This window comes from Solenopsis invicta, chromosome 13, assembly GCF_016802725.1.
Source record: "Solenopsis invicta isolate M01_SB chromosome 13, UNIL_Sinv_3.0, whole genome shotgun sequence".
In the NCBI taxonomy this organism is placed as follows: domain Eukaryota; kingdom Metazoa; phylum Arthropoda; class Insecta; order Hymenoptera; family Formicidae; genus Solenopsis; species Solenopsis invicta.
In genome coordinates this window covers 1,584,813-1,609,545 of record NC_052676.1, presented here as the reverse complement: position 1 = coordinate 1,609,545, position 24,733 = coordinate 1,584,813, and the positions used below count along the sequence as shown (strand labels likewise).

Sequence of the window (24,733 nt, the reverse complement as noted above, 5' to 3'; positions counted from 1 at the left end):
CGCCTCTATCTCGTTTCGGAAAGTAAGCTTTTCTCGCTGTCGCCGCCGCCGCCGCCGCCGTCGCCGCGCCGCGGACGTTTTTATCAGTCGGCAGATGGTTTCGCTTGTAATCCACGATATACCGCCCCGCGCGTTTCTGCCGGCTTCTACCCCGTGGGATCCGCCGCGCCCGCGCCGGCAAGAAGGACGAGAGATCGACGAGCGTTTATTTATTCGAGGCGCCCTCGAAGCGACAGAGAGACGAAGAAATGAACTGCTCTTGCGGGACGAAGTTGTTTATCGGGATCTCCAAGAATTCATCCTGCAATAACAGAAATTGTTGCGATCCTCGAGAAAAATTACGTAAATATATACTTATCTTTTCTTTTTTTTTTTTATAAATATAAAAAAACTCTTCGAACGGACAGTGAGACTTGTTTCACGTTTGCTTATATGGCCGCTCGTTTATTTATTTGAAAAGTGTGCGCATCGATAAAAGAAGTAAAAAAAAGAGAGAGAGAGAAGGTTTTCTAAATGCGGCTCTGGATCTGCGTCCATTCGTTTCTCGGGTGTACATATTTATTCTGCGAATTGGCGAGATGAGAGTCTTGGGATGGCGTTGATCTCTGACACGCTCCGTATCACTTTGGAATAACGAAACAAGGAGAGGGAGGGAGGGGGGGAGCGTAAAAGAGGGTGGCACGCACCTACTTCATCCCTCTTCTTGACAGCTCTATCTTGCGAGTATCCCCTCGAATCCACCTTGTGTCTCGCACCCCTCCCCCCTGCCCCTCCCTTCCCTACCCTTTAGTAACTCCCTTGGCGCGAGTCGTTACTCTTTCCGAATACCGAAACTTCCCTACGGCTCGATTTCGCCGACTCCGAGGGCGCCGCCATATTGCAACATATTCTGCATGTCCTTTGACGCGCGTCTGATCAAAGGCAGCAGGTTCTTTCCCGTTCTCTTTCCCGTGAAGAGGAAAGCATTGCGCGACAAGAAGTGCGCGAGCAATCTAAGCTCGAACGCAAGCCGAATCAATAATTCTGTTTCAATTATCTTTGCGGTTTTACATTTTTGCAGACACGGTGGGATCTATATTTTGAAGCTAGGAAAACTCAGATAATCAAAGATAATAGGGTAATCATCCCCCTGACGTGAAATTGCTTCATTACACGATCATTTATCCGACAAAATTAAGGTGACGATCTCGATTATTCATTTAAAGCGATTTTCATTAATTCGTGTAAATTAAAAATTAAAGAAAATGTTTAAGGTAAACAGTAAATATTATAATTTCAAAGAAAAAGTATTCTATATTCTATAAACCAAGTATGAATTTTGAAAAAATATTTAAAAATGTGTAAATCTCATTTATAGATCTTGATGTAATTAAATACACGTTTGAATGTTCTGTTTTTTTTTCTTAATATCAACAATGATTGAGAAAGTGGTTTTTATATTGTAAAATAAAAAACGCAAGAAAAATTTTTTGCAATCTCGTTAACATATGGATATCTGTAAAACATTTAATTTTGCAAATTTGATCTATAATTGAACCGTCATATTATATATTTTATCTTAATCAATTTTCGATTACAAATTTATGTTTTTCATGTAATTTTTTCCGCTATTTTGTTGCGACGAATAGTGTATTTTTAATTTTCCAGAAAAATTATATTTTTAATTTTCCATAAAATTAAGGAGAGATTTTTAAACAGGTTTTTTCCTGTTTGTTAATTACCGAAAAAATTGCTATGATAATGAAGTACTATTTATCGTAGTGTTCTTAATTTTGCGGAAGAATAAAATTGCTGAAAAACTCAATTTTTTCCATTTTTTTCCGAAAAATGTGGAAGAAACGACTGTGGTAATGACAACGGACTTTATTTATGAATTGCTCATTAAAGCTTATAAATGTGAAAGAAACCATTGACGTAGGCGACAATAAAGGCGACATTATTTTAAAAGGGAAAAAAAACCTAGAAAAATACGACAAAAAAAAGAAATGGTCTTTTTTTGGACTAAGTACATTATGCAAAACACCTTGTATATTCTTTCATACTTCTGGAAAGAACGGGACACTTTAGAAAAATAACTGCGGAATAATTGGGGGGGGTGTCAGCGGGGGTGCGCGCGAAAAATTAAAACAAATTAGAGCACTCTCGGTTTAGCCAGGAGTGGTCGCATTTCCTCTGCCTTAACCGATCCGACCGTCTCGTACCCCGCGGGGTTTAACGAGAGGGAGGAAAGGAGGAAAGCCGTGCACCTTGAAGCGGAAGGAAGGGATTCCGCAGATGGGGGTTAGACCGGGACAACATTTCGACCTAGCCCAGCGAGACGAGCCAAGGCAAACAATTTTCAGCTGGCTCGGCCGTCTCGAACTAATTAACGTGGGATCTCGGCGTTACGTGGTCGTATTACATTACCGTGGATTATTGCCCGTTAAGGCGCATTATTAGGTAATTCCGACGCACCGATCGAAACGGATAATAACACGCGAAATTGCCGAGAATTGATTAAAGATTCCAAGTCCCCCGGCGGCGATGAAAAATTCTGACGCTTCGGGGAGCGGCTAAAAAATGAGAGATCTACACTTTTATAGATAGAAAAATCGTCTTAAATCCCTTAAGTTCTTAAGCTTCCTCTTCGAACTTCTGTCTTTACCGCAGTTTTTATCAATCGCGAACGTTGTCGAGTCGATTGAGTATTCTTATCTAAAATTTTTCTCCAAGTTGTTCCACGTTCCAAATCTCTCCCTTCAACTGTTTTATTCGGCGCGGCGGCGGCGGCGGCGGCGTTTCGCAGAGAGTCGACGGAATTAATTTCGCAATTTTCGTTGTACTCCTTTTACCGCATTCCACCGCGTTTCGCGGTGGTAATACCGTCGCATCATGTAAGAGGGAAGTGGGCGAAGAAATTATGGCGCGCTCCCGAACCCGGGGAAATTTATTGCCTGCATATATGTCCGCATATAGACGCGGACCCATAAGCGCGTTACGATCGCGAAGTATTCCGGAAACCGGTGCCGTCGGAAACTGCACCGGAAACGACGTCTGGATCCAATTTTTCTAAATCGAATGAGCATTACCGGCGCAGCGTCTCGAAATATTCCGCAAATTTACGACATCTTGAATATTAACGCGAATGTGTCCGAGGTCACTATTCTGATGTAAATCACGCTGAATCGCTCAGTTTCGAGCTCCAACGATTTTAATATCATAGGGGTCGATAATTTGTAGGCGTATGTGCGAGTCGATCGATCGCACGCTATTTTTTTAATTAATGCCGAGTATTTTTCAATGTCGAAAGTTGAAAAGCGGCGGGCGTAACTGTCGCTGCTCATCAAGTTTTCATAGGAGAAAACGCGAACTCGTAAAATTAAATTTGCTCCGTTTTCCTTGCGCTTCCAGTTTCTGTAACTTTGCTTTGATCGTTGCGCCGCCGGAGCGCGTTGGACTATCAGACCACGCGCCGCGCCGCTTTGCCGGAAGAAGCGGATCGCACGACGATAAAACGGACGGCGAGCGTCTCGACTAACGATACCTAACGACGACCGACGTCGTTTCGTGATATTCGCAAGTATTCAGGCGCGAAATTATAAGAAACTCGCTGCTATCGCAGCGACTGACTTTCAACAGAATTTCCCCCGGACGTCGCTGCGCCATTAATTGGCAACGCACACGCGGGATGCGATAATCAAATTCGGCTTACGCCGCGATTTAATCCGCTTTAATCGAAAACACAGCCAGCGATAAATCCAACGTGGCATTCGCAACAAGCGTTGTTGTTATTGCACAAATTTGTCGTTGTTGCCGACCGCAAGGCGGAAACTGCCGCACCGCCGTCATTTAGTCGCGCGTGCAGTTAATAATGAACATCGTTTCAGTTATTATTGTTAATAAACAAGCTGGCATAAAACATCGCGTGGCGATTAAGTGGCGCAACTCGAACGCCGCGTATAATCATCGAAAATTAATTAATCTCATTATCTCAGATACGCTCCCGTTTCGACTAATTAGTTGCTTCACGGCGACGCAATAGCTGCAAATAATAATAAATGCTGCACGTCAAAACGGGAATCAAGCTGCGGAACTGTAGCTACGTTAAGTCGGATGCTCGCTCTTCGCTAATTAATCATCCGCGCAGGCTTTGCGCAGTGATTACAATTTATCCCTTTTTATAATTAATTAAGTAAGTGACTAATTGTCATTGAGATTGATTATCAACATTTAATACACATCTTAGGATGTTTATAATGGCCTGCGCAAAGCCTTTTCTTTGAAATATTAAAAACACTTGGATAAATTTTCATCCTCCTACAAAATTTTAGTCCAGGGGAAAGACCTAGTGCATTGCTGGCCTGTTCTTCGATGAAAACGCCTCGAAAATCCATTGTGAGACATAAGTGATCATCATTTTATTCAGAGTGATTAATTTTTCTCTATTAAGACATTTTTTCCAATAATTTTTATTAATACCGTAAGAATTTGATAATTTATTTTTGTTTTTATTTTTTTAAATGTTTCTTTTAATTGGTTAAAAGTTTCTAACGCAATATATAAAATGTAAATGTAATACAGCTTCAAATTACACACATTTAGAAAATCATCATTTTTATTAAATAATTCGACTTTTTAGACTTTAACTAGTCATTTGCAGTTTGAAATGTCAACTTTAAGATATGAAACTGTTTTTTTCTTGAATTATTTTTGTTTGCGAGTTTTGAATTTTTATATGAAAAACGTGCATTTCTCTTATCTTGTTTTACAATTAATTTACAATTAGTTATAAAATTGTATACAATTTTAAAAAAAATAAACAATCATATAAATACTTTTTAGAGATGCCAAAGTATATGTAAGAGTCACTTGATAATTTTTTATATTTGTAAAAAATGACAAAAGTTAAATATTAATTATGCATTTTAATCATTAAATCAAACAGTCTTGATTGAGACAAAATATTAATCTCTACCTGTTATCTTTAATTTTGCAAGCTTCATTTGTAATCTTTAATCATTGACTGTTATAAAAAACAATTATAAAACGAAGGGAAAGAATTATTCGTAGATATGTGTGTTCGAGCGCTCTTTCCTCCGGCAAAATCCCACCAGTTTGTTTCAGGCCACGCACAGTTGGCCCGCGACGCAACGCAACGGACGGACGGTTTTGAGCGTGATATTTTCGAGCAAGTCGGATTTGCATATCGGCCTTTTGCGAATCGGCCGGAAAAATCGTCCGGTTGGACGATTCCCGGCGAGAGCCGGCGAAATCGAAAACAACCCGTGTTTACTTCCCGTTGATTCAATATTAGCATCCGCAACTCTCCGGACGAACCCTTGCCGACGGGATATCGTACATTCCGTTTGACTCGTTGGTCGAAATACATCCTCCCCCAGCCCCCTGACGGTTTGCACGCTGCTTACCATCCCCCGCTTTTTCCGTCGCGAGGATTTGGCGTTTTAAATACAGCTAAACGCCGCCGACGGGGGAGAAAATTTTGCTAGAGTGGAGAGGATTAATAAGGGGCTGTAATAAGCCCCGGCTCTCCGGCATCCGGGGATTTAGGAAGCCATGAATTTAAAAAATTTCCAGATTAAAGCGAAAAATCTGCAAGCGCAGACTATTTTGTATCGTCGATATCTTCGACGTTTCAGTCTCGAAAATCCGCAGTGACGACCGGCACGCTTGTAGAATCGCCGGTAATCGAGGCGATTGACGATTATGAATTCAATGTCGACAGAAGGCTCACGCGAAGCGTGGTAGCAACGGTATTCTAACGTCACCCGATTTCTCTATGTCTCTGCAAAATTTCTCTCCCGTGCGAATATTCGAGACCAGCTAGCTCGTTCGCTGAACGAGCGACGTCTAAGGGCGTCCGCCCTTAAAGGGCTTTCGCACACTCGCGTGTACCTTCGCACCCGACGCGCGGGGTTGGGTTGGGAGAGGGGGGGGGGGCGGAAGCTTCGCAGCTTCGTAGTATTTCAGGCGTCGCCGGTTCCCGTTTACACTTGTAACGCGAGGCTTCCCATTGTGTAACAAGAGAGAAACCCCCGCACGAGGAGCGAGCGCCGCGCGCCGCCTCGTCTCTCTCGCCACCCCTATCATAGCCCAGGCTATGCGGGGGATGCATTAACGTCGAGATTGAAGGGCGGTAAAGGAGGGCACCCCTTTCCCCTTCCCCCCCCCCTCCGACGCGTCGCAGGTAGTTTCGCGTCGAACGGTTGTAAATGGTTCGCCTAATGCGATCGCGTTACACGACGACGAGGCTCGCCGGGGTGTGTTCTTGGGTTACTCTATCTCAGATGTATATTATCTTGCTATCTTCCTGGATTACCGGTTCCTTGCTTCAGCGGAGTCCTCCTAGTTTGCCGCTTAGATATTGGATGCCCGTCAGTGGTAACGACATGCACTGCGCGTCGAACTGGGGAAACTTGATGAATGCGTACCGATATTCTAACGCGTACATTCAATATTTAACATTTTCTCTTCGCATAAGCAACATTTAGTAACAAAAATAAAAAGTAAATGAGAAATAGGTAATATAGAAAATTTAACAAGTTTTATCTTCTTTTGTGCATTCTATCAGCATTTTAGAAAATCAGATACATCGGATGCAAATTTTTCACTTATATATAATAATAACGTAATTATGTAATTTTATTTTGAATTGATATAATTTTCATAAAAAAGACTTGTAGAATATTTTACATTTATTGTATATACATATTTATAATTATTATATTAATTCAATCAATGTTTTTATAAACTCTATCAAGTTTCCTAATTCGTACCAGCTCACATTTTATTATAAAGAAAAAGTTAAAAAGTTGTTAACTTTTAACTTAACTTAATTTTAAATGATTTAATTTTTAACTTTAACTAGTTATTTTTGAAACATAAAATTTATTTTATTTACTTTTAAAAAAAATTAAAAGATTATTTATGTAAAAGAAATTATAAATCATTCTCACATAGAAAACAATTTTTTCATTATTTCATATAAACTTAATTTACAAATAAAATATAAAATTTGTTTGATGATCCATATCATAATTATTTTGAGTAATCTACTTTAAAAAATTATGAATTTCTAATTTAACATTTGATTTGCATCCAAAACAACACCAAATGCGAAATATAATAAAAAAGTAGCTTAAGTGGTACGCTTTTGGCAACTCTTCCCCCAAGTATCGCGTAAAGTATCTACACGCGATATTCTCATTATCTCCTAACTGTGACACGATGAACCTAATCACTGAGAAGGCGAGGCGAATTGTTTGCCTCGCGATAACTCCGCGAACTTTATTTGTTTATTCTTCGGTAATTGGTAGGATCGGTATCATCTCCCCTTACGTATTATCTTATCCACGTGTCGCTGGGCGGGGGCGGGGGCGGGGGACAGAGAGGGACGTGTAACGGGGCGTAACGTGACGCTTGCAGGGCTTTAGGTCCTCTGTAAGCGTGCGGCTTCGTCCGGGATAGAGCTAATGCTCGTCACACGGCGGGGTTTAACGCTTACCGTAAGCAGGAACAACGGATCCATGGCGACCGCGGAAAATCCGCCCGGGGGATAGAGGGGCGAGAGAGGCGGGCAGGCCGATGAGGGAAGTCACGCGGAAAAGCTCCGAACAGCTTTCGTGGGGGATACCTCGCATGGGTGGATCACGTCTACGGGATACTTCGCGAAGGGTTTGGACTTTGGACGGCGGCGCCGCGTCTTCTTTGGACCGCGGCGACGCCTCGCGTCTCGAGGGGATGAACGCGTGATGGAGATGTCGGAACGATTCTAAATAAATAAAATCCTTTTATTAGAGGGAAAATCGTCCGTCGAGAATCTTGACCCTCGAGGATCCGTGACGTCCAGAATCCGCGAGTTTCAGGGATGCGCGATATATTCCATAAATCCGCGGGTCTTTCGAAGATTCATGCCGCGCCGGGAATCGCCATAATCCCGAGGTGGGGGAGAGGTAGGCTACCCTGCTATTCGAGATCTACGAGGGTTCTCGAATCTATAGCGTTTAAAATCCGCGGATTCTCGTGGCTCCGACGTTTGTATCTCGCGGATTCCGGTGTGCGGCAACGGCAGCGGCGGAGGCGCTTCTGCGCGACGATATTTTCCCGGGCTACTCTGTACATGTATATACATAGTGCATAGCAGTATAAACGGGCTTCTCCGCCTGGAGTTTGCCGTGTGGGCGGAGGATTACGATACTGCACGGCTGAGGCAAGAGAGGCACGACGGGCGCACCCTTTGTCTACGTTGTCTGCTATCCTTAGCCTTTCATTTAAGGACCAGGTAATAGCTGTCGTGGCAGCTGCACGTGACCCCAGTTTGCGCTGGCAGCAAGAATAGAAGAGCGTATTTTACTTTGCGAGTATACTAAAATTCGCCGGACATGCCACCACATACACACACACACGCACGCGCGCGCGCGCGCGTTACCAGCGTGTTTCCGAATTTATGCGTCCCGGGATCATCAGGTTTTAAGCGAAATTCAGGAAGAGGAATGGATCGATGAGATCTGGGACAGAGATAAATTCCCCTCGGAGGCGGTTACGGTCGTGAGATTTAGCACCGTCAGGCTTAATAAACTGTTATTAGCGACTTATGAACATATAAAACTCTAATAACGTAGCAATTTCTGAAGAAAAGTCCGGGAATTCTCAAGGAAGTCTCTTCTGGGCGAAAGAATGAATTCTTAGAGAATTTTTGTTATCTCTTCAAACATTTTATCTTTAATTCTCTTTAAATGTTCTTCGAGATTTTTAGATTCTTAATTTTTGTTCAAAGTTTCATGCAGTTCTCTCCTGTTTTAATGAATTTTCGTCAAATATTAATCACGAATGTTGCTACTTTTTTTTTCTTTTTCTCAACAGAACATTGTTTCTGCTTGTTGTACTTCTCGAGCAAAGAATGGAAATTTTACGCAACGCGAAATGTCTGAGAGAATCCTCCACTCCTATTTAGCAGTTTCTAAAGGCTAAAGTCTAAATCGTAAAACAGAGTTGTGTAGTTTCTTCTATAATAAAAAAAGAAAACTATTAATATAATTATTTTCTCTTATAATACAAAGAAAGAGTTAACGCTCAAATAATACTTATATTAATTTAAAATTAATTTTATAGGTTATACTAGTTTTAATTTGATAGTATTTTTTCGGGACAATTTTTACATCGCACTACTAATTTGTGTAATCTGAACTGTATTCTATTAAAAATTTATAGTTTACGTTACGTAATATTATAGATTTTCAGTATTGGCAGTGAATTTAGGAATGCAACCCTTATCACTTTGAAAAATTTTCTTGTCAGAATAAATAGTACACTGAGAAATAAAAGTTGTTAACTTAACTAAATTTTTCAACTTGATTAAATTTCTTCAGCTCAACTATCTACGTATTTAACTTAAATTCATAAATACTTAAACTGAAGAAATTTAATCAAGTTGAAAATTTTAGTCAAACTAACAACTTTTCTTCTCAGTGTAATTTGAAGATTGAGGGTTTTATATTTGTTATTGTTCACATTGTTTTTTGAAAAGGATAACATCTTTCTTATTTAAGGTAAAGATAAAATACGTTATAAAAAGATAAGACAGAGCTGTTTCTTTATCCAAATGATCAGACGATTTTATATAGATACTTTTATACAGATAACGGCAAACGCTGAAAATAGTTATATATAATTTCATTATTATGGTAATTGTAATGTTGAATACAGAACGTACCGTTTCTCTATTTGACTGCAGGGCGGAATTTTCGACTGATCCCACAGGGATTCGTGATGCGCTCCGCGATGCCCCCGCGCATACGAAGAAACTCACGTAAAAGACTTCGTTCTCGCACCTGTACGCCGAGCAACGAAAACAAAAAAAAGAAAGAAAAGAAAAAAAAATGTAACGGTGCGCGTAACATGGCGCGGAATGACTAATACATCCGCCGAGAGGGTGTATTCGAGATATCGAGTTACCGCTCGATAAAATGCAAAGCTCGCGGCGCGCGCGGGAGTAAAAATCGCGCGGATACGCGCTGGGTATATCGCCTCGCGTGTGTGGCAGAGGTAAAATATACGAGATAGCGCCTCCTCGCCGTCACGTGCGTTAGGCGATATTTGTCGCACGTGACCGAGGAGCCGCGCCATGCCGCCCGCCCGGGCCGCCGATATCTTGCCGCGGCTCCTTCCGCAACGCGGACGTAACGGAAAATCCATATGTGCGTCTCGCGGAAGGAGAACGCCTCTCCCCCCGAACACATTCGCCCCCGTTTATTATTCACGAGCGCGCGCGAATGTAAAAATATACTGTATTATTTAACGTTGACGCGTTTTACAGCGGCGTCCATACGTTTTTTTTTTTCCGACATGGCACGTACGGAAAAAAAAAGAGAGAAAGAGACCACGTACAATACTCTTCCCTTTATTTACTACCGTATAATTTTTGCATTCGCAAAAACGTCCGTTCGCAGCGATAAACGGACTCTCCGAGCGGACAAAACGTGTATCTAAACGTTTTCGTCGCGCGGGTGAAAAATATTTTTAATTGACGACAGGTACGATAAGCGGTTTGCGCTGCGCGACTTTTTAATTGCTTTAATTGCGAATTGAAGCCGCATTAAACAGACCAAGTTTCGTAATCTCTTCTTTTAACACGCGTAAAAGCTAATACCTCAGGTCTACGACGAAATTCTCTCTCTCTCTCTCTCTTTGCGCTCGACGCAGTAATTTATTTCTTTTTTTTTTCCGCTATTTCGCGAGCTTCGTCCAAGTTCACGCCAACGTGAAATCCGCAAACTCATTCAAAAGCAACATGAAATCCTCTTGAGTAGTACCTGAGATCTGAGAGAAAGAGAATGAGTGGGCGAGAGTGAGAGACGGGGCGGGAAACGTTTCCAAGGGAAAAAGTTTCCGCTCTCCGCGGAAACTTTCCCGATCGAGCTCGACGCGCGAGCATTTGTTTTCCCGGTGGCGGAGCTTTCGCGAGCTTTCGGCGGGAAAGTCACTCGCGGGCGGGCAGGCGGGCGACCACGGGCTGGCTGCTCGTAACGCGCTGCTTTAAGCTATCGCGGTACTCGTCCTCCCTCGCATTTACCCTCGTTCTCCACCTTCCCGCTTCGCCGCCATGGCTCCGCGCTGGATTAAAGTATCGGCGACGCCAACCGCGTCTGAATAATTCAGGACGAAAGTTCTGGTCGTTCGATCTCTCCCCCTTGAAAGGAGACGAGTCCCGCCAGGACAATCGAGAGTGTCTGATCGAGGTCCGTTTTTTTGTGTGTTGCAGGATTCGCGCTGATGAGAATCGTCGAGGTGTACAAGGAAATACAGGAACAGGAGATGAACATAGTAAGTAGAATGGCGACTATCTGATTCTTAGAAACTTTCATTGATGATGTGGTAGGGTTTTTTTATAACCTCTGTCCTCTGTCCTCTGTGAATGTTTTTCATATATTATACGGAAAACAATGTATTTATTTTGTATTTATATATATATATATGTTTAAATTTGTGATATTCAACTTTTCTTAAGCCCTGCGCACAACAGAAGAATAGAATATATTAGGAATTAAAATTGTTAGAATTAGTTTCTTCAATGGATACAATAGATAAATAATAGGGGTGTGCGGGTACCCGAAATTACGGGTATCCGAGTTTCGGGTTTGGTCGGGATTTTTTTTTTTTTTTTTTTTTGGAGGGGGGGATTGGTTCGAGACCCGAAAGTTTGTAAAGTTCGGGTACCCGAAATTTACGGATACCCGAAATCAAGTCGAAACCCGAAATCGAAACGAAATCCCAAAATTTTGTAAATTTTGAGTACTCGGATCTAAAATGATTTAAATACCTTATACACTGATGTGAGAAAAATTTTACTAAATTTTAATAATTATTTTTTTGAATATTGCCCCAATAAAATTTTTTCCACACACCCCTAATAAATAATAAATTATATTGACACGTATCTTTTCCTTTATATTTACTTCACTTGGAATTTATGTTTTAAATCTACATTAATTTCATGTTATTTATTCATTATAAATTTTGTTTATAATATTACGAAATGTTGAATATCAATTTAATACAAAATAACATAATCACATTATGTTAAATTAACACTTGGAAATGTGTGAAAAATTTTACAATCAACACAAAAATTTTAATAAGGGCCAATTATAAATACCAAATATTTTCTAATGTATGTACAATTTATAAGTAAATGAACAAATTACATAGAAGTAATAGTTTTGAAATATTGATTTTTAGATAAATGAATAAAATTAATGTGTCAACATTTATAATTTTAGCATTGTTAAAAAATTTAAGTGAACCGTTTGGGACACGCAAAATATATTAATTTTATATCAAACTGTATTAAATTTTTATTCAATATTTACGTCAGTTTGTATTCAATTTTTATTCTAATACTCCAAGATTTCTCTAACAATACTCACTTAAGATTAAAGGAAAATGAACAATTTATCAATAACGGGGTAATAATTTAAATAATATTTTTGTTTATCGATTCCTCGTACAATTGGAATCTTCTTAAGATTATTTTTTGCCACGATCGAATAATATTCCAAGACGTTTCGTAGGGTAGCTAAAAGCAGACGTATTGTCTGCCTTCCCCATTTTTTCCGTCTGTCTTCCACCCTGGCACCGTCCATTTCCGGGGATTACGTCAGACGGTCGCGTCTGCCAGGATTCGTAAAGATGTCCCTTTTGCCATCGTATAGTGCCAAGCCTATCTAGTGGAAATGCACATCTCTTTGTTTACTTATATATTCATTCAACGAATAAGAAAGATTCTCTTAACCGTGCTTTTGAGAGTCGTTGAAGTGCCGTTGAAGTCTCGAGAAGAAGTAGACGAGCGCACAATAATGAATAATAATTCACTACATTTATGTAACAATTTATCAAATGGATTGCAAATATTTAATATCTCGAAAAAATATTACTTGGAAATGGTATTACTATTTTCTATTTACCCATCTTTTTGAGAACTTGAGAAAACAGCCCTTCGTATCTCTCTCTCTTTCTCTCTCTTCATCGCCGATCTCACGACACTCTATACAACAGTTGTACGGCATGCGGAAGTCCGCAGGAGTTTCTTTGATCCTGCGGCTCGCCTCCGCTTGGCTCGAGGGCGACATTACATCCCGCGGGCGTTTCGTTTGAACATGAAATCTCATTGCGACCATAACGACATGTGGTTATTACGACTTTACAACTCTCTCTTTATCTCTCTCGCTTTCCCCTCGTGGACACGCTGCCGCCGTATTTTACAATTTTGTTTCGGCCGACCTCTTCGCGAAAATGTGTCTTTCCAGCGACCTAATCCAATCTAATCCGCAACTAAGTTGAGAACACACCCTTTCTGTCGCGCTAATTAAGTAACATTAAGTTTGTACCTTTTTCCGCTAGAGCACAATGGAGTTTTGTTAGTTGTTCTCGTGCACGCGATATGTATGTCTGTTTTGTGCAGAGAAGACTGCAGTAGTGCGGACTATCGCGTGGAATGTTAAAAGCAAAGGGACCTTATAGAAACTTTTAATTTTTTATATTAAAGGACTTGGTAGCGGAGTGTTAGCACGTTAAGAAATTACAATTTTATTAAAACGACGCTTTCCACGGAAAATTAAACGAAAATTAAACACCTTTTTACGCACCTCCGCAGTCTGAGAAAATCGCGAGAAGGCGAATTCGTTTTTCTTCAGAACGTCGCTTTATAAATGGGAAAAACTGCAGCGCACAGAATCCGTCGTGTAAAGTAAATGACAAAATAATTGATTTACCTTCGGGGATGCTTCGAGCGTAAGGGTCAACGATCTTCGATTCCTCGGGGTATTTCCGCAGAAACAAACAACAACCGCGTACGCGTGCCGCGTCACGATCCGCCGATGAAAAACCCACTCCAGACGAAGATTATCTCGAGCGCGACCGGAAGACACGAGCGGAGGAAAGAGAAAGACCGAGTGCCAAGTCCAGCGGGGTCGGAGGGTGGTGGCTGGCTGCGTCGGGCGAAACTCACGTAGCTTGCATTACTTTGCAGCTTTTTGGCGGACGTGTATCTCCGCGATAACTTCGATCGATAACCTCGCGAGACTCGCCGAGGAACGTTCCTGCCTGCGTGATCGGCGATTGAAACATTTTTAATCGTTTCTCTCCTCCCTTTTTCCGAAAATTACGCTGAGAGAAAAAATATTTTGAAATGTTTTTATTCAAAGCAAAAAATTATTTACTCGGTAAGGTGGGTCCTAACAGATTGTTTGCTTGCAGTCAAGTTACAAATTTCTCAATTCATAAAAATTATTGTAAATAAAATAAGGAAATAATTTTTAATTGTGTAATTTTTTCCTGCTATTCTGAAAAATATTTACCGTCAGACTATTTTTATATTCAAGATAATCAGATCTTTTAATCTAAGAAAACAATTTAATTAAGTTTAATAATATTAGCTTATTTATAAAATTATTATTTAAATGTAAACAAAAATATAAAAATACAAAAAATAAATATTTGTATTTAACCAGAACAGATGCTTGTATCAAAATATAGTTTTAAAAAATGTATTTTTTTCCAAAAAAAATTTTTTTTCTCAGTATACATACGTAATTTTTCAAAACTTTATTAAATATTGTTGAATCGTTAAAAGTTGAATTAGTTAATGAAACGCCCCGTTTTATTACTTTAAATAATAAAGATTCATTCAACTTTGACAGTTTTTTAATATTTTAAGATCAGTTTGATCGAAATTCGGGAATTAAATTACTTCACTTTCGTAACATTACGGACATTGTGCTTCGCAACAATACAGGGACAGGGACATCGTTTTTCGACATCTTTCGCTATTGGTCAAAATTCAGTTCTATCCGGTGGCGCGACCGGATACCGGCGCAAAAAAGTGCGCTCGTGCGTCCCGGAAGCGCCGTAATTCTCGATGGACGAGGCGCGGCGCGACGGGGGTGAGGAAACGACAGGGTGAAAACTGGAATGTGCGGCAAAAGACGCTCGTCCGTTCGCTCTAACACTTGCGGACGCAACATGGCGGCGGCGGCCGCTCACAATCAGATCTAAAGAGCGCAGAATTTCCCAATAAAAATCGCCGGCCTTCCCTAAAAGCTCGCGGATTAAATTCACAGTGCGTAGAGATTCGTGTGTTCAACGAGGGAGGGGCGAGCAAATAAAAAAAATGAAAAAAAAGAGCGGATAAAAAAAGATGGGGATTTCCCTCCCCAACTTCTGTCTCTCCCCCTCTCTCTCTCTCTCTCTTTCTCTCTTGCCACGCACCGCCGCCATAGCAACGGGCGGCTGCAATCCGCCTGCCTTTGAGCGACGCACAAAAAGCGAGGCGAAGGGTGCTCGAACTGCAAAACAAACAACTTGTTCGTGAAACGCGAGCTTGTGGGGAGCGGAAGGGAGGCGGCTGGTTGCGGCTGGTTGCGGGAGGAGGAACGGAGTGGCTCTCGAAGAAACGCCGACGTAGGGCGACGTCGAGAGGGAGCGGGGGACGGGGGCGAAAACGGGTGCGAAAGGGTTAATACGCTGATGGATCGAAGTGGCTGGCAAACACGGAGGCATATCATTATCGCGGCCGGAAAATCGTGTTCTGCGCAAACGTGTGTCTCGACGTGTGTTTGACCGGATGGAAAATGGGGAGAACCAGTGACTTGATTGCGAAGGGGCGAAGGGGAGTCCAAGGGGGATGATGAAGCAGCTTGGGCAACTTGGTTCCCGGCGTGAGTCGAATTTTCAAGTCGAGATATCGACGAGCACGGCGGCGATCGAACGTACGGACCGACCGGGTTAGCGAAAAATCGCAAAATGTCGGGCTCGCCCGGGAACCAACCTTTGGTAGCGAACGCATTCCGGTCTGGAAACGCATCTTCGATCTCCCATTTATTTATACGATTATTTCCGCTTCGCTGCATCGGACGGTAATCGCGCCATTATTGCGCTCACGCCGCTTCTTCTTCTTCTAATTGCGCTCGAAACGTTGTTTGTCATTTATTTGCGTTTTTATGTTCTCCCGCGGTTCTCGCATCATGCTATTATTCTATTGTTATACCGGCATATTACCGTGTTACACTTCTTTCCCATTACGCGGAATTTCACGCGTTGCTGTTACTATTCTTCCCTACCTCTTTCTCTTTTTCTCTCTCTTTCTCAAGATGCTAATAAAAAGGAATGAAGAGCAGCGCCTTCGCGTCGCTCGTCGTAGCCGCATTTTCCGTCGGAATGCCTCCAACGAAGGACCACTATCGCGGATATAAATTCGGTCTGGCTTGGGAGAGACTCGTAAACCGCCTAAAGCTCACATAGAGCGAACCTAAGACGGCGAGGAAATAAAGAAACATCGCTCTCTCGGCACAGCCGCGAGGACGCTCAAGTTTGCCTTAATCTCCTCGTCCCCACCTTTAAATGTCTGAAGAACATGTTCGACTCTCCCCTAATTACGTTTATTGTCTAGCCGTGTCCGTGTATTATTTCCCACTTAAAAAGATTACTTTATTATACATATCTGTATTAATTTACGTGCCCGTGCCACTCAAGTTCACGTTAATTTCCCAAATGGACTTGCCTTTGGCACAGTGACATAAGCACTACAAATTAGGAAATTGTACAGTAGCAAAATGGTGTTTGTATTAATATTGCATTGAGATAATATTATTTGATGTAGAGAGAAAGAAATAATATGATTAAAAAGTATAAAATAGGTATATATGCCGCGCCTAACTAAAACATAATTAATTTATCAAATGTTATTCATTAAGGAAAATGAACTAGGAAAATTTTCTATTACTACAATATAAAAGAATTAGAGATACGAAATATTTATTTTTTTATATTTGTGAAAAAAACTTAAAAAAACTCTTGCAAGTTTGCCATATATCCCGTTAGAATGGAAATAGTAATATGATATAAAGGCACATATTAGAGTAATCTTATAAGTTTGTAAGTTACTTTCATTTCTATTTTTCCTGATTTTTTCGGCGTAATGCTAGAGTTACTCTATATTATACATAATATTATATATAATTATTAGAATTAATATCGCCAAGAGAAACAAACGTCGCATCCTCTAGCGTAATAACATTCTTGTTCCCTTACGTTTCAGTTAAAAGCATTCTACGTGGATTTGCTGGTGCCCCTGGAGACCAACCTGGAGAAGGACACGAAAGTCGTCCAGGTAAGTAAACCAACCACCGAAAATGGTTCCCGGAAGGAACATTAGTCGTTTCCGTGTCCCAACTTCCGGCGACGATGATGAATAATACAACGGTGGGAATGGGCTTTCAGAGCGAGCAAAAGAAGTTTCTTCAGCAGCACAAGACCAGATCCGAGACGTACAGCAAGGCGGCCGCGACCATGAAGAAGCAGAGAAAGAAGTCCAGGGCGGCCAACAAGAGCGGCCTCGCCATGGACAAGGAGCTCAAGAACATGCAGATCCTCGAGGAGGAGAAAACCAAGCTTGACGCCTTCTGCGAGCAGAGCCTGAAAAATGTGAGATATCTGTCGTACTATATCTTTGGGTTACCAGGTTCTTCAGATCTTCGAAATGCATTTTCAAAAATACGCGATACGCGAGCGTAAGATAAAACGCGCAAGATTCTTTTCTCTTCGGCGGGATGAATACGAAAGTTAAATGCGCCAGAGATAGCGGAGATGATGGATTACGCGATGAGATTCATTAACGGAGCGAGTTCATTAACACCCCGGGACCCTTTGTGCGTTCTTTTCACAGGCGATGACTCAGGAGAGACGGCGATACGGTTTCGTGCTGGAGCGACAATGCTCCTTGGCGAAGCACTATGCGAGTTTTCATGAGGTTGCACTGGCCGCGCTTCATCCCTCGGTTGATAAATGGCGCGAGGTTGCCGCCACCAGAGAATACTTGCCCCAGTCAGTGGAGGACATGTTCGCTTCCAGACTCAGGGTAAATTTGGTCTCTTCACCCTCCGCGCGATTCATACGTATGATTCTGATCAACCGAAAGCGAATGATTTACTCTTGCGGTTCGGTGTTCGACACATCGTCCAACATACGTTTCGCAGAAGTTACAAGTCGCAAATATCATGCATTTCAGTCGTTTAAGAACGTTTGGTTATACAATACGAGCTAAAAGTTAACGAAATTTAAAAACTGAAGGCTTCTACGTTAATTAATTAAATGAATTTTTGCATGAATATTTATTAGAGTTTTATTGGTATATGTAAAAATTTTAATTTAATTGGTAATGCTACTTCCACATTAAATTTGCAAATCAGTACTGCAAAACGTGATTTTACACAAGAATCAAGAGTAAATAAAAAATTAAATAACTTTTAAATCAGTAAGAGAACTGTGCTCAAATTTACACGGATATTCAAACGTAATACGTTCTATGAAATTTTTCTATTTTTAGTACTGTTTTAAGATATGACGTGTATACGTCCTTAAAATTTTGGGGAATCATCCTTTTCTTTGCGAAAATTCAAATAAACGTTTTCTTAACCAAGAAAAGTTCAGAAACTCGAAACTTTAAATTTTAGAAGCGATAATAAGGTTTTAATTGGTTGTGACAAAAGGAATGAGTATTTAGCAAAATAAAAATTTAAAAAAGTTAAAAATTTTATATTTTAATATTTTTGAATTTTTATTTTCCTCATTTTTTAAATTGTAGAGCACAATCAATTGTGATATATTATTGTTTTTAATTAAATAAAAAAAAATTTTTTAATTTCTTTATAATTTTCAACTTTTTTAAAATAATTATTTTGTAATTATTTCTCTAACATGATTAAATAATACATTTGAAATGTTCTCTCGGAAAGAAAATTTCCGCATGATATATCTGTAGCTTCGTTCTAGGGTTAACAAATCATGCAACATATAAAATATATTGGCGAAGCGTGTCGCAGAATTGCAATTCTACGGCAGTGTTCGTTTCCGTAGCAAACGTCGTTCTGGCCGGAGGACGAGGAGAACGGTGGTTCGGAGCTGACGACGATGAGCTCGCAATTACGGAAGACCCGTAGCATGGACAGCTCGTGCCTGGAGCTGCGGCTGGGCCCACTACCCGGAAACTCGCAGTCGTCCAGCGGCCACCTCGGTCCAGCGCACCATCTCCCCGCCGCCCTCGCCAGAGCGAGGTCGGAGGCCAATCTGCACGCCTCGACATTATCCCTCGGTCCCGGTACGTACGTTGTTCGGTTGTTCCACTGCTCCTTTCTCTCTTCTTTTTTTTCCTGCGACAAAGATATCGATTTTTCGCGCCCACGCTCCATGCGCCCGACCCGAAATTTTCCGCCGCTCTGCTCTGTTCTGATCCGCTCCGCTCCTCTCCACCATCAGCCGCCCTTATATTCGCGGAATAAAATTAACTTGACTCTCGACTAAACTAATTTGCAACTACGCCGAACTAAACTGGAATTGGACTAAACCAAACCGCATATATACGGCCAAAATAATTCAGTAATTGCACGTGGAACAATTAAACTGTTATACATTGCATATTATTATAATGCAAATATCCTTTTAGATAGTTGGTTTAATCAAGGTAATTAGCGGAACACAATATGATTAAATATAAATCTGACTTGATTTTAAATTACGTTGAATAACTTTCCTCTCTGGCTCGATTAAAATACATACGAACGTAAATTGCGGACTTATTTGAATCGGGATGATTTATCTTCGGATCGCGCCCGTTCGCCGCTGCATCGTGCATCACGCGCTGCCGTACAACAACGGCAACGGCCTGTCAACTGGTCAGAGACAATCGAGAAAAATCGGCGAAATGGAGCCATTCGCGCTGACGTTTCCACTCCGCTTTTCGCGAGAGACCTGTCGCGCCGCCGCCCGCCGCGCCGCTCGTATAAATTTCAGCCGCGATCAGATTCGGCCGGCTCGCGCGCGTCGAAATCCGAAGCTCCGTTCCGAAATCGGGAAACGCGCGCAATAAAAACGGAATATGCCTTCGTTTGTGCAACGCGACCCGAGACTGTATTTCATCACCGTGGTGTAGCGTGTCACACGCCGCTGATGATCCAGCTCTCGCGCGCTCGTTATTACACGAGCTCCTCGGCCGTTTAGCTTCCCTTTTCCCACCGATGTCACATCGCACTTTCTTGTTACCGAAAGCGAAATGAAGAAGGAAAAAAAAGTGGATAATTATAAATACGATATAAATAAACGCGCGACGAGTATAAATATATTCCCGTCGCGCGCGCTTATCGCAACGATGAATTAAACCCTTAATTAATCTCTTGCTGCCCCTCCACCGCGGCAATTCAACGTCGGAAATCAACGTCGTTGCTTTCACGTTTCGCGCGTTCGTTCGCGTACGTTCGCGCGAATTCGAATTAATTTACCACGACGTACGAATGGCCGCGCATTAATAATGCCCCGCTGATATTTCTGGACACAATTCTCGCGAATCTCTATTCTCGATGTCCCTTCAAGGGGGGAGGGGGAGGGGGATGGGAGGGTTGATGTCCATTCTCTTTCCGCCGCTATCGTACGCTGACCTAATTGCCTTGGTTCACTCCGAATGCTACCTACCCCCGCATTATCCCGCCCTCCCCTTTCCCTCTACGACATTTACGGGCTCGGTGAGTTACAAGCGCTTCTGGTTTCCAGAGGTTCCAGAGACCCCACCCCGACCTCGATCCATGGCACCCCCGACGTCCCGCAGCAGTGCGAGTGGCACCGGAGTCGGCGCCGGCGGTTGGGGGGACGCCCCCCTCGCCAGGGCTCTCTTCGCTTATCTCAGCTCGGGGGAGAATCAGCTGAGCTTTCTGGAGGGTGATCTCATCGCGCTGATGGGTAAGTCCGATCTCGTTCAACGTTCGACGATACGGTACACGCGAACTGTGTCTTGGAACTGTGGCACTTATGGTCGCGGCTGTTGCGTGATGAACAGAATACGAGGCATGTGGGTCAACGTATGTTTCTTAATTTTGTCGTCATGTTAACGAAAACGCCGCTTAATTTAAACTTTACGTTGGTCGTAATATTGACAATAAAATTATTTATTTCGATTAAAATTTCTATTGAAATAAATGGTTGCTGCTTCCATAATTTAACTATTAATGAGAAAAAAATTACTAAATATTTGTTTGAATACTTGTAATGAAATGTTTACTTACGGTACATAAATATTTATTCAATAAAAAAAATGATAGTTAAATTTAGTTATTCTTGTACTAAATAAATATTTATTTTAATTTAGTAAATATTTCATTGTAGTCATTTTCGGTGATAACTATATATTTATGGTTGTATTAATTATGCAGATGGCAGCTATTTGTTATTATTACCACGTACATAGTAAGCAAATGTTGAAAAAATAATTGTATTCACTTTAATTGCGACTGCATTTACTACATGGAAATGTTTATTTTATTTTTGCCATCCATATCTTAATATTTAAAATTTATAAAATTTGCTCATAATTTGGAACGATAATCATAAAATTATTATTATTAACATTGTAAAAATGTTATTTATAATTATAAAAATGAAGCTCGTAGTCACAATAATTTTACCATCCAGTTATAATCACAAATGTCAGACACTTTTTTTCAGTACTCGGTTATAAATTTAACGAGTAGGAGTAATTAATAGAAATGTAATTAACTGTAATTTCGAGTTAATATCAACGCGATATTTTGCATGCACCAGAGACGCAACGAGATGAACATAAATTAGTTGTTTTTTTTCCGGGTTTTTTAATGTTTACAATTAAAAAGAGCTTCCATTGCGAAAATGTTAATGAGACCGGAGCGTAAGGGAGTTTCGCGGATTTGCATATTTCCCGTTCTTTTTTTTTGTCAGGAGACCGTCAGAAGGGATGGCAATTTGGCGAAAATCTGCGCACTCAAAGCACGGGATGGTTTCCCTTGGCGTACACTGAAATTATAATCGACGACACTTTGGGGTAAGTAAACCCTCCCCGGCTCCGAGCTGGCTAATGTCGAAATTTCGCACTTATGGTCGCTCGTTATATTAACCCTTCAAACTCCAAACTTCGCGTTGAAATCCTGCATGCATTCGACATCATAAAAATTATCACGTTGAATTCATACGCACAAATTATTAGAAATATCGTATCATTCATTTATTACAGCTAGAAAACTAGAAAAATGTCATTTCTTTAGTTATCTTTAGTTATTCGCTACGATATAACTCAAAAGAATAAAATTTTCCAGTATTAATGTTTTCAATCATTAAAATGTTACATTAAGGTGATAGTTCCAATTGTGAGACCAAAATTCAGATTTGCAAAATTAAATGTTTTTTTATAGATGTACATTTATTAATAAAATTACAGAAATTTTTTTACATTTTTTAATTTTTTTCTAATTATTGTAATAAGAAATCACTTTCTTGAGCATTGTTGATATTTAAGGAAAAAAGCAGAAAGTTACCTTTAATAATTTTATTTTTACGTATTTTATATTTACTACATTATACATTCAATAATATATTAAAAACGTTAACGTACACTAACGTACATTAAGAGAGTATGAGAATTCAATACTGACTCAAGAGCTAATAATATTTTTCCTTCTACATTTAGTAGACAAACTCACACTTAAAAATAATGTTACAAAATTTTAACGATTCAAAACATTGAAATTGAAAAATCTTGTTCCTCGAGTTATGCTCGTAGCAAATGAGTGATATGTCCTTTATCATTAATTTTTTAATTATTTTCCGTTAAATATCAATTGATGTATTCACCGACAGTTTTCCCATCTCTTTTTTCACTCGTGTGTATAATATTATTTTTGAAAAATCTACTAAATTAATTTGTTTTTTGTGCAACGTGGTCCAGAATAAGGCGGATGAGTTTGAGGTATAGCGTTTTTGTTTTGTCGGTTTATATTTGTTATTTACTCGGCCGACTTTTGAAAATCCTTCGGATTAACTCCCTGCTCATTTTGGCATACATTGCGCTATCCAATTATGCGAAGATCGCCGAGTCATGTAGCGAGCAACGGTAGGACTCCGGAGCCGCAGGTCATACCGCCGTGCAAGCCGCCGCCCTCTCGACCGCCGATCACGCCGGCGAGTATCGACGAACCATCCGGTGGAACCCCTGGCGCCGGTAGCAGCTCCGCCAACAACGGCACCAATATCAACAGCAATAACAACAGCGGTAGCAACGTCGGCACGCCGACCAACACCGCGAGCGTCTTGGCGACTCCGACCGCGCGTCAATCAAAATCGGTGAGACAGTAAATCGACGTAACGGCGAGCACTTCCGGTTATTTGCCGCTTGTATTATTTAGTTTTAATCTTCTGTAGAATCGCAACATCCGCGTCGTTCCTGTCTGTTGCACCAGAAAACTTTTTCGAATGCTTCAGTGAGAGAAAAAACTAATTGCAGTCACCGTAATTAACTATAAGTGATTTATAATCATTTTCGGTACCAATTATATGTTTACAGTTGTTTTAGTCGTGCAAATTATAGCTATTAGTTGTTATTACTATCGAAATAGTAAATGAATTTTCGAAAAATAGTTTTACTATAATGACTACATTTAGTAAAAATGTTTATTTTATTTCCCTATAAGCACTATAATATTATTTATATCAATATTTTAAATAAATCGGGAATATTATAAATGTAATAATTATAAGGGTTATGAATATTTTATGCATAATAATTTACATGAATTTTTTATCAATAATATTCATAGAACATTTTTATTTTAATTTTCAATAATATTGTTATAATATTCTAGGAATATTATGTGCTTATAGGGTTTTATTATCCATATCTTGATATTGTACTACATTATATTATTTAATATTATATTCGAAATCATAATTTAAAATCTAGTAAAATATTTCACGGATGTAGTCATTATCACTATTTATTGCAGTGATAAGTATAAAAATGAGGCTCTTAACGATAATTTTATGCAATTACGATCACAAACATCAAACACTTTTCTCTCAATGCAGTATGATCGAAAAGCGATATGTATCGTGAAAAGTTAATAACATTTCGGTTTTTTTTGAAACCGACATCTTCCTGCATCTTTCGCCGATATTGTTACCTCAGAGCGCTAGTCTGGGTAAACTTGGAGTAAACTTTGCCATAGAACGCGCTCACGTGTACGTACACGTCGCAGCCCCAAGATTGATTGGGATGCGGAGTGGGTGAGACGCAGAGGGAATCGTTTCGTCTGCCTTTCAGATCCGTCCATCGGGCACGTTGCCCGCGGTGCTGGCCGGCGGGCGAAGGGTGCAGCCGCCCGTGCCGCCGGTACCACCACCGGCGATGACGTCCCTCCACAGCAGCAACGACAGCGGCTTCTCCAATGAGCCCCCGGTGCAGCCCGACGTCGATTACAGCGACGACGAGGCGTTGAGGTAAGTCCAAAATGTACGCCCCGAGCTGCAAAGTCATCTCTGCGCTTCGTTCGCTTAACGTTAGTTAGACTTCCCCTTTCCCCAAGTAGAGTTCGTGTAAACTGCAAGCTACGTAAATTATGTAAAGGGGGAAAACGAGCTTACGTGCGCCCATGGCAAAAAGATGTAATTCCGTTAATCTCGTTTGAAAACAACGCTGCTAATATATGGGGATTGTAGATAAATAAATTATAAGTTAGCCTATACATCTCGCGTGAGGAGAGAGAGAGAGAGAGAGAGAGAGAGAAATAGAGAGAGCTTTTCTTTTTTCTTTTCGTAAAGCCGAGCAGCTCGAAAGGCGTTAGCCAAAGAGAATTTACGTAGCTTACGCGGTCTACGCGATCCAACTGACCGA

General features: G+C 40.7%; 1 protein-coding gene across 4 annotated transcripts in view; it reads left to right on the top strand.

Moving 5' to 3' along the window:
• The window catches only part of LOC105208145 (trichohyalin), a 116,402-nt gene that overhangs the window by 85,353 nt on the left and 6,316 nt on the right, over nt 1–24,733 (top strand). For 3 of the 4 annotated variants that reach the window (XM_039456614.1, XM_039456613.1, XM_039456615.1), the window contains 10 exons: nt 11,258–11,319; nt 17,090–17,161; nt 17,272–17,475; nt 17,717–17,908; nt 18,907–19,147; nt 20,593–20,778; nt 21,790–21,892; nt 22,793–22,813; nt 22,932–23,187; nt 24,164–24,339. In XM_039456614.1, coding sequence (XP_039312548.1) covers nt 11,258–11,319; nt 17,090–17,161; nt 17,272–17,475; nt 17,717–17,908; nt 18,907–19,147; nt 20,593–20,778; nt 21,790–21,892; nt 22,793–22,813; nt 22,932–23,187; nt 24,164–24,339 — 1,513 coding nt within the window. The remainder of the gene's footprint in view (nt 1–11,257; nt 11,320–17,089; nt 17,162–17,271; nt 17,476–17,716; nt 17,909–18,906; nt 19,148–20,592; nt 20,779–21,789; nt 21,893–22,792; nt 22,814–22,931; nt 23,188–24,163; nt 24,340–24,733) is intronic. The other variant, XM_011177914.3, reaches the window with a different exon arrangement.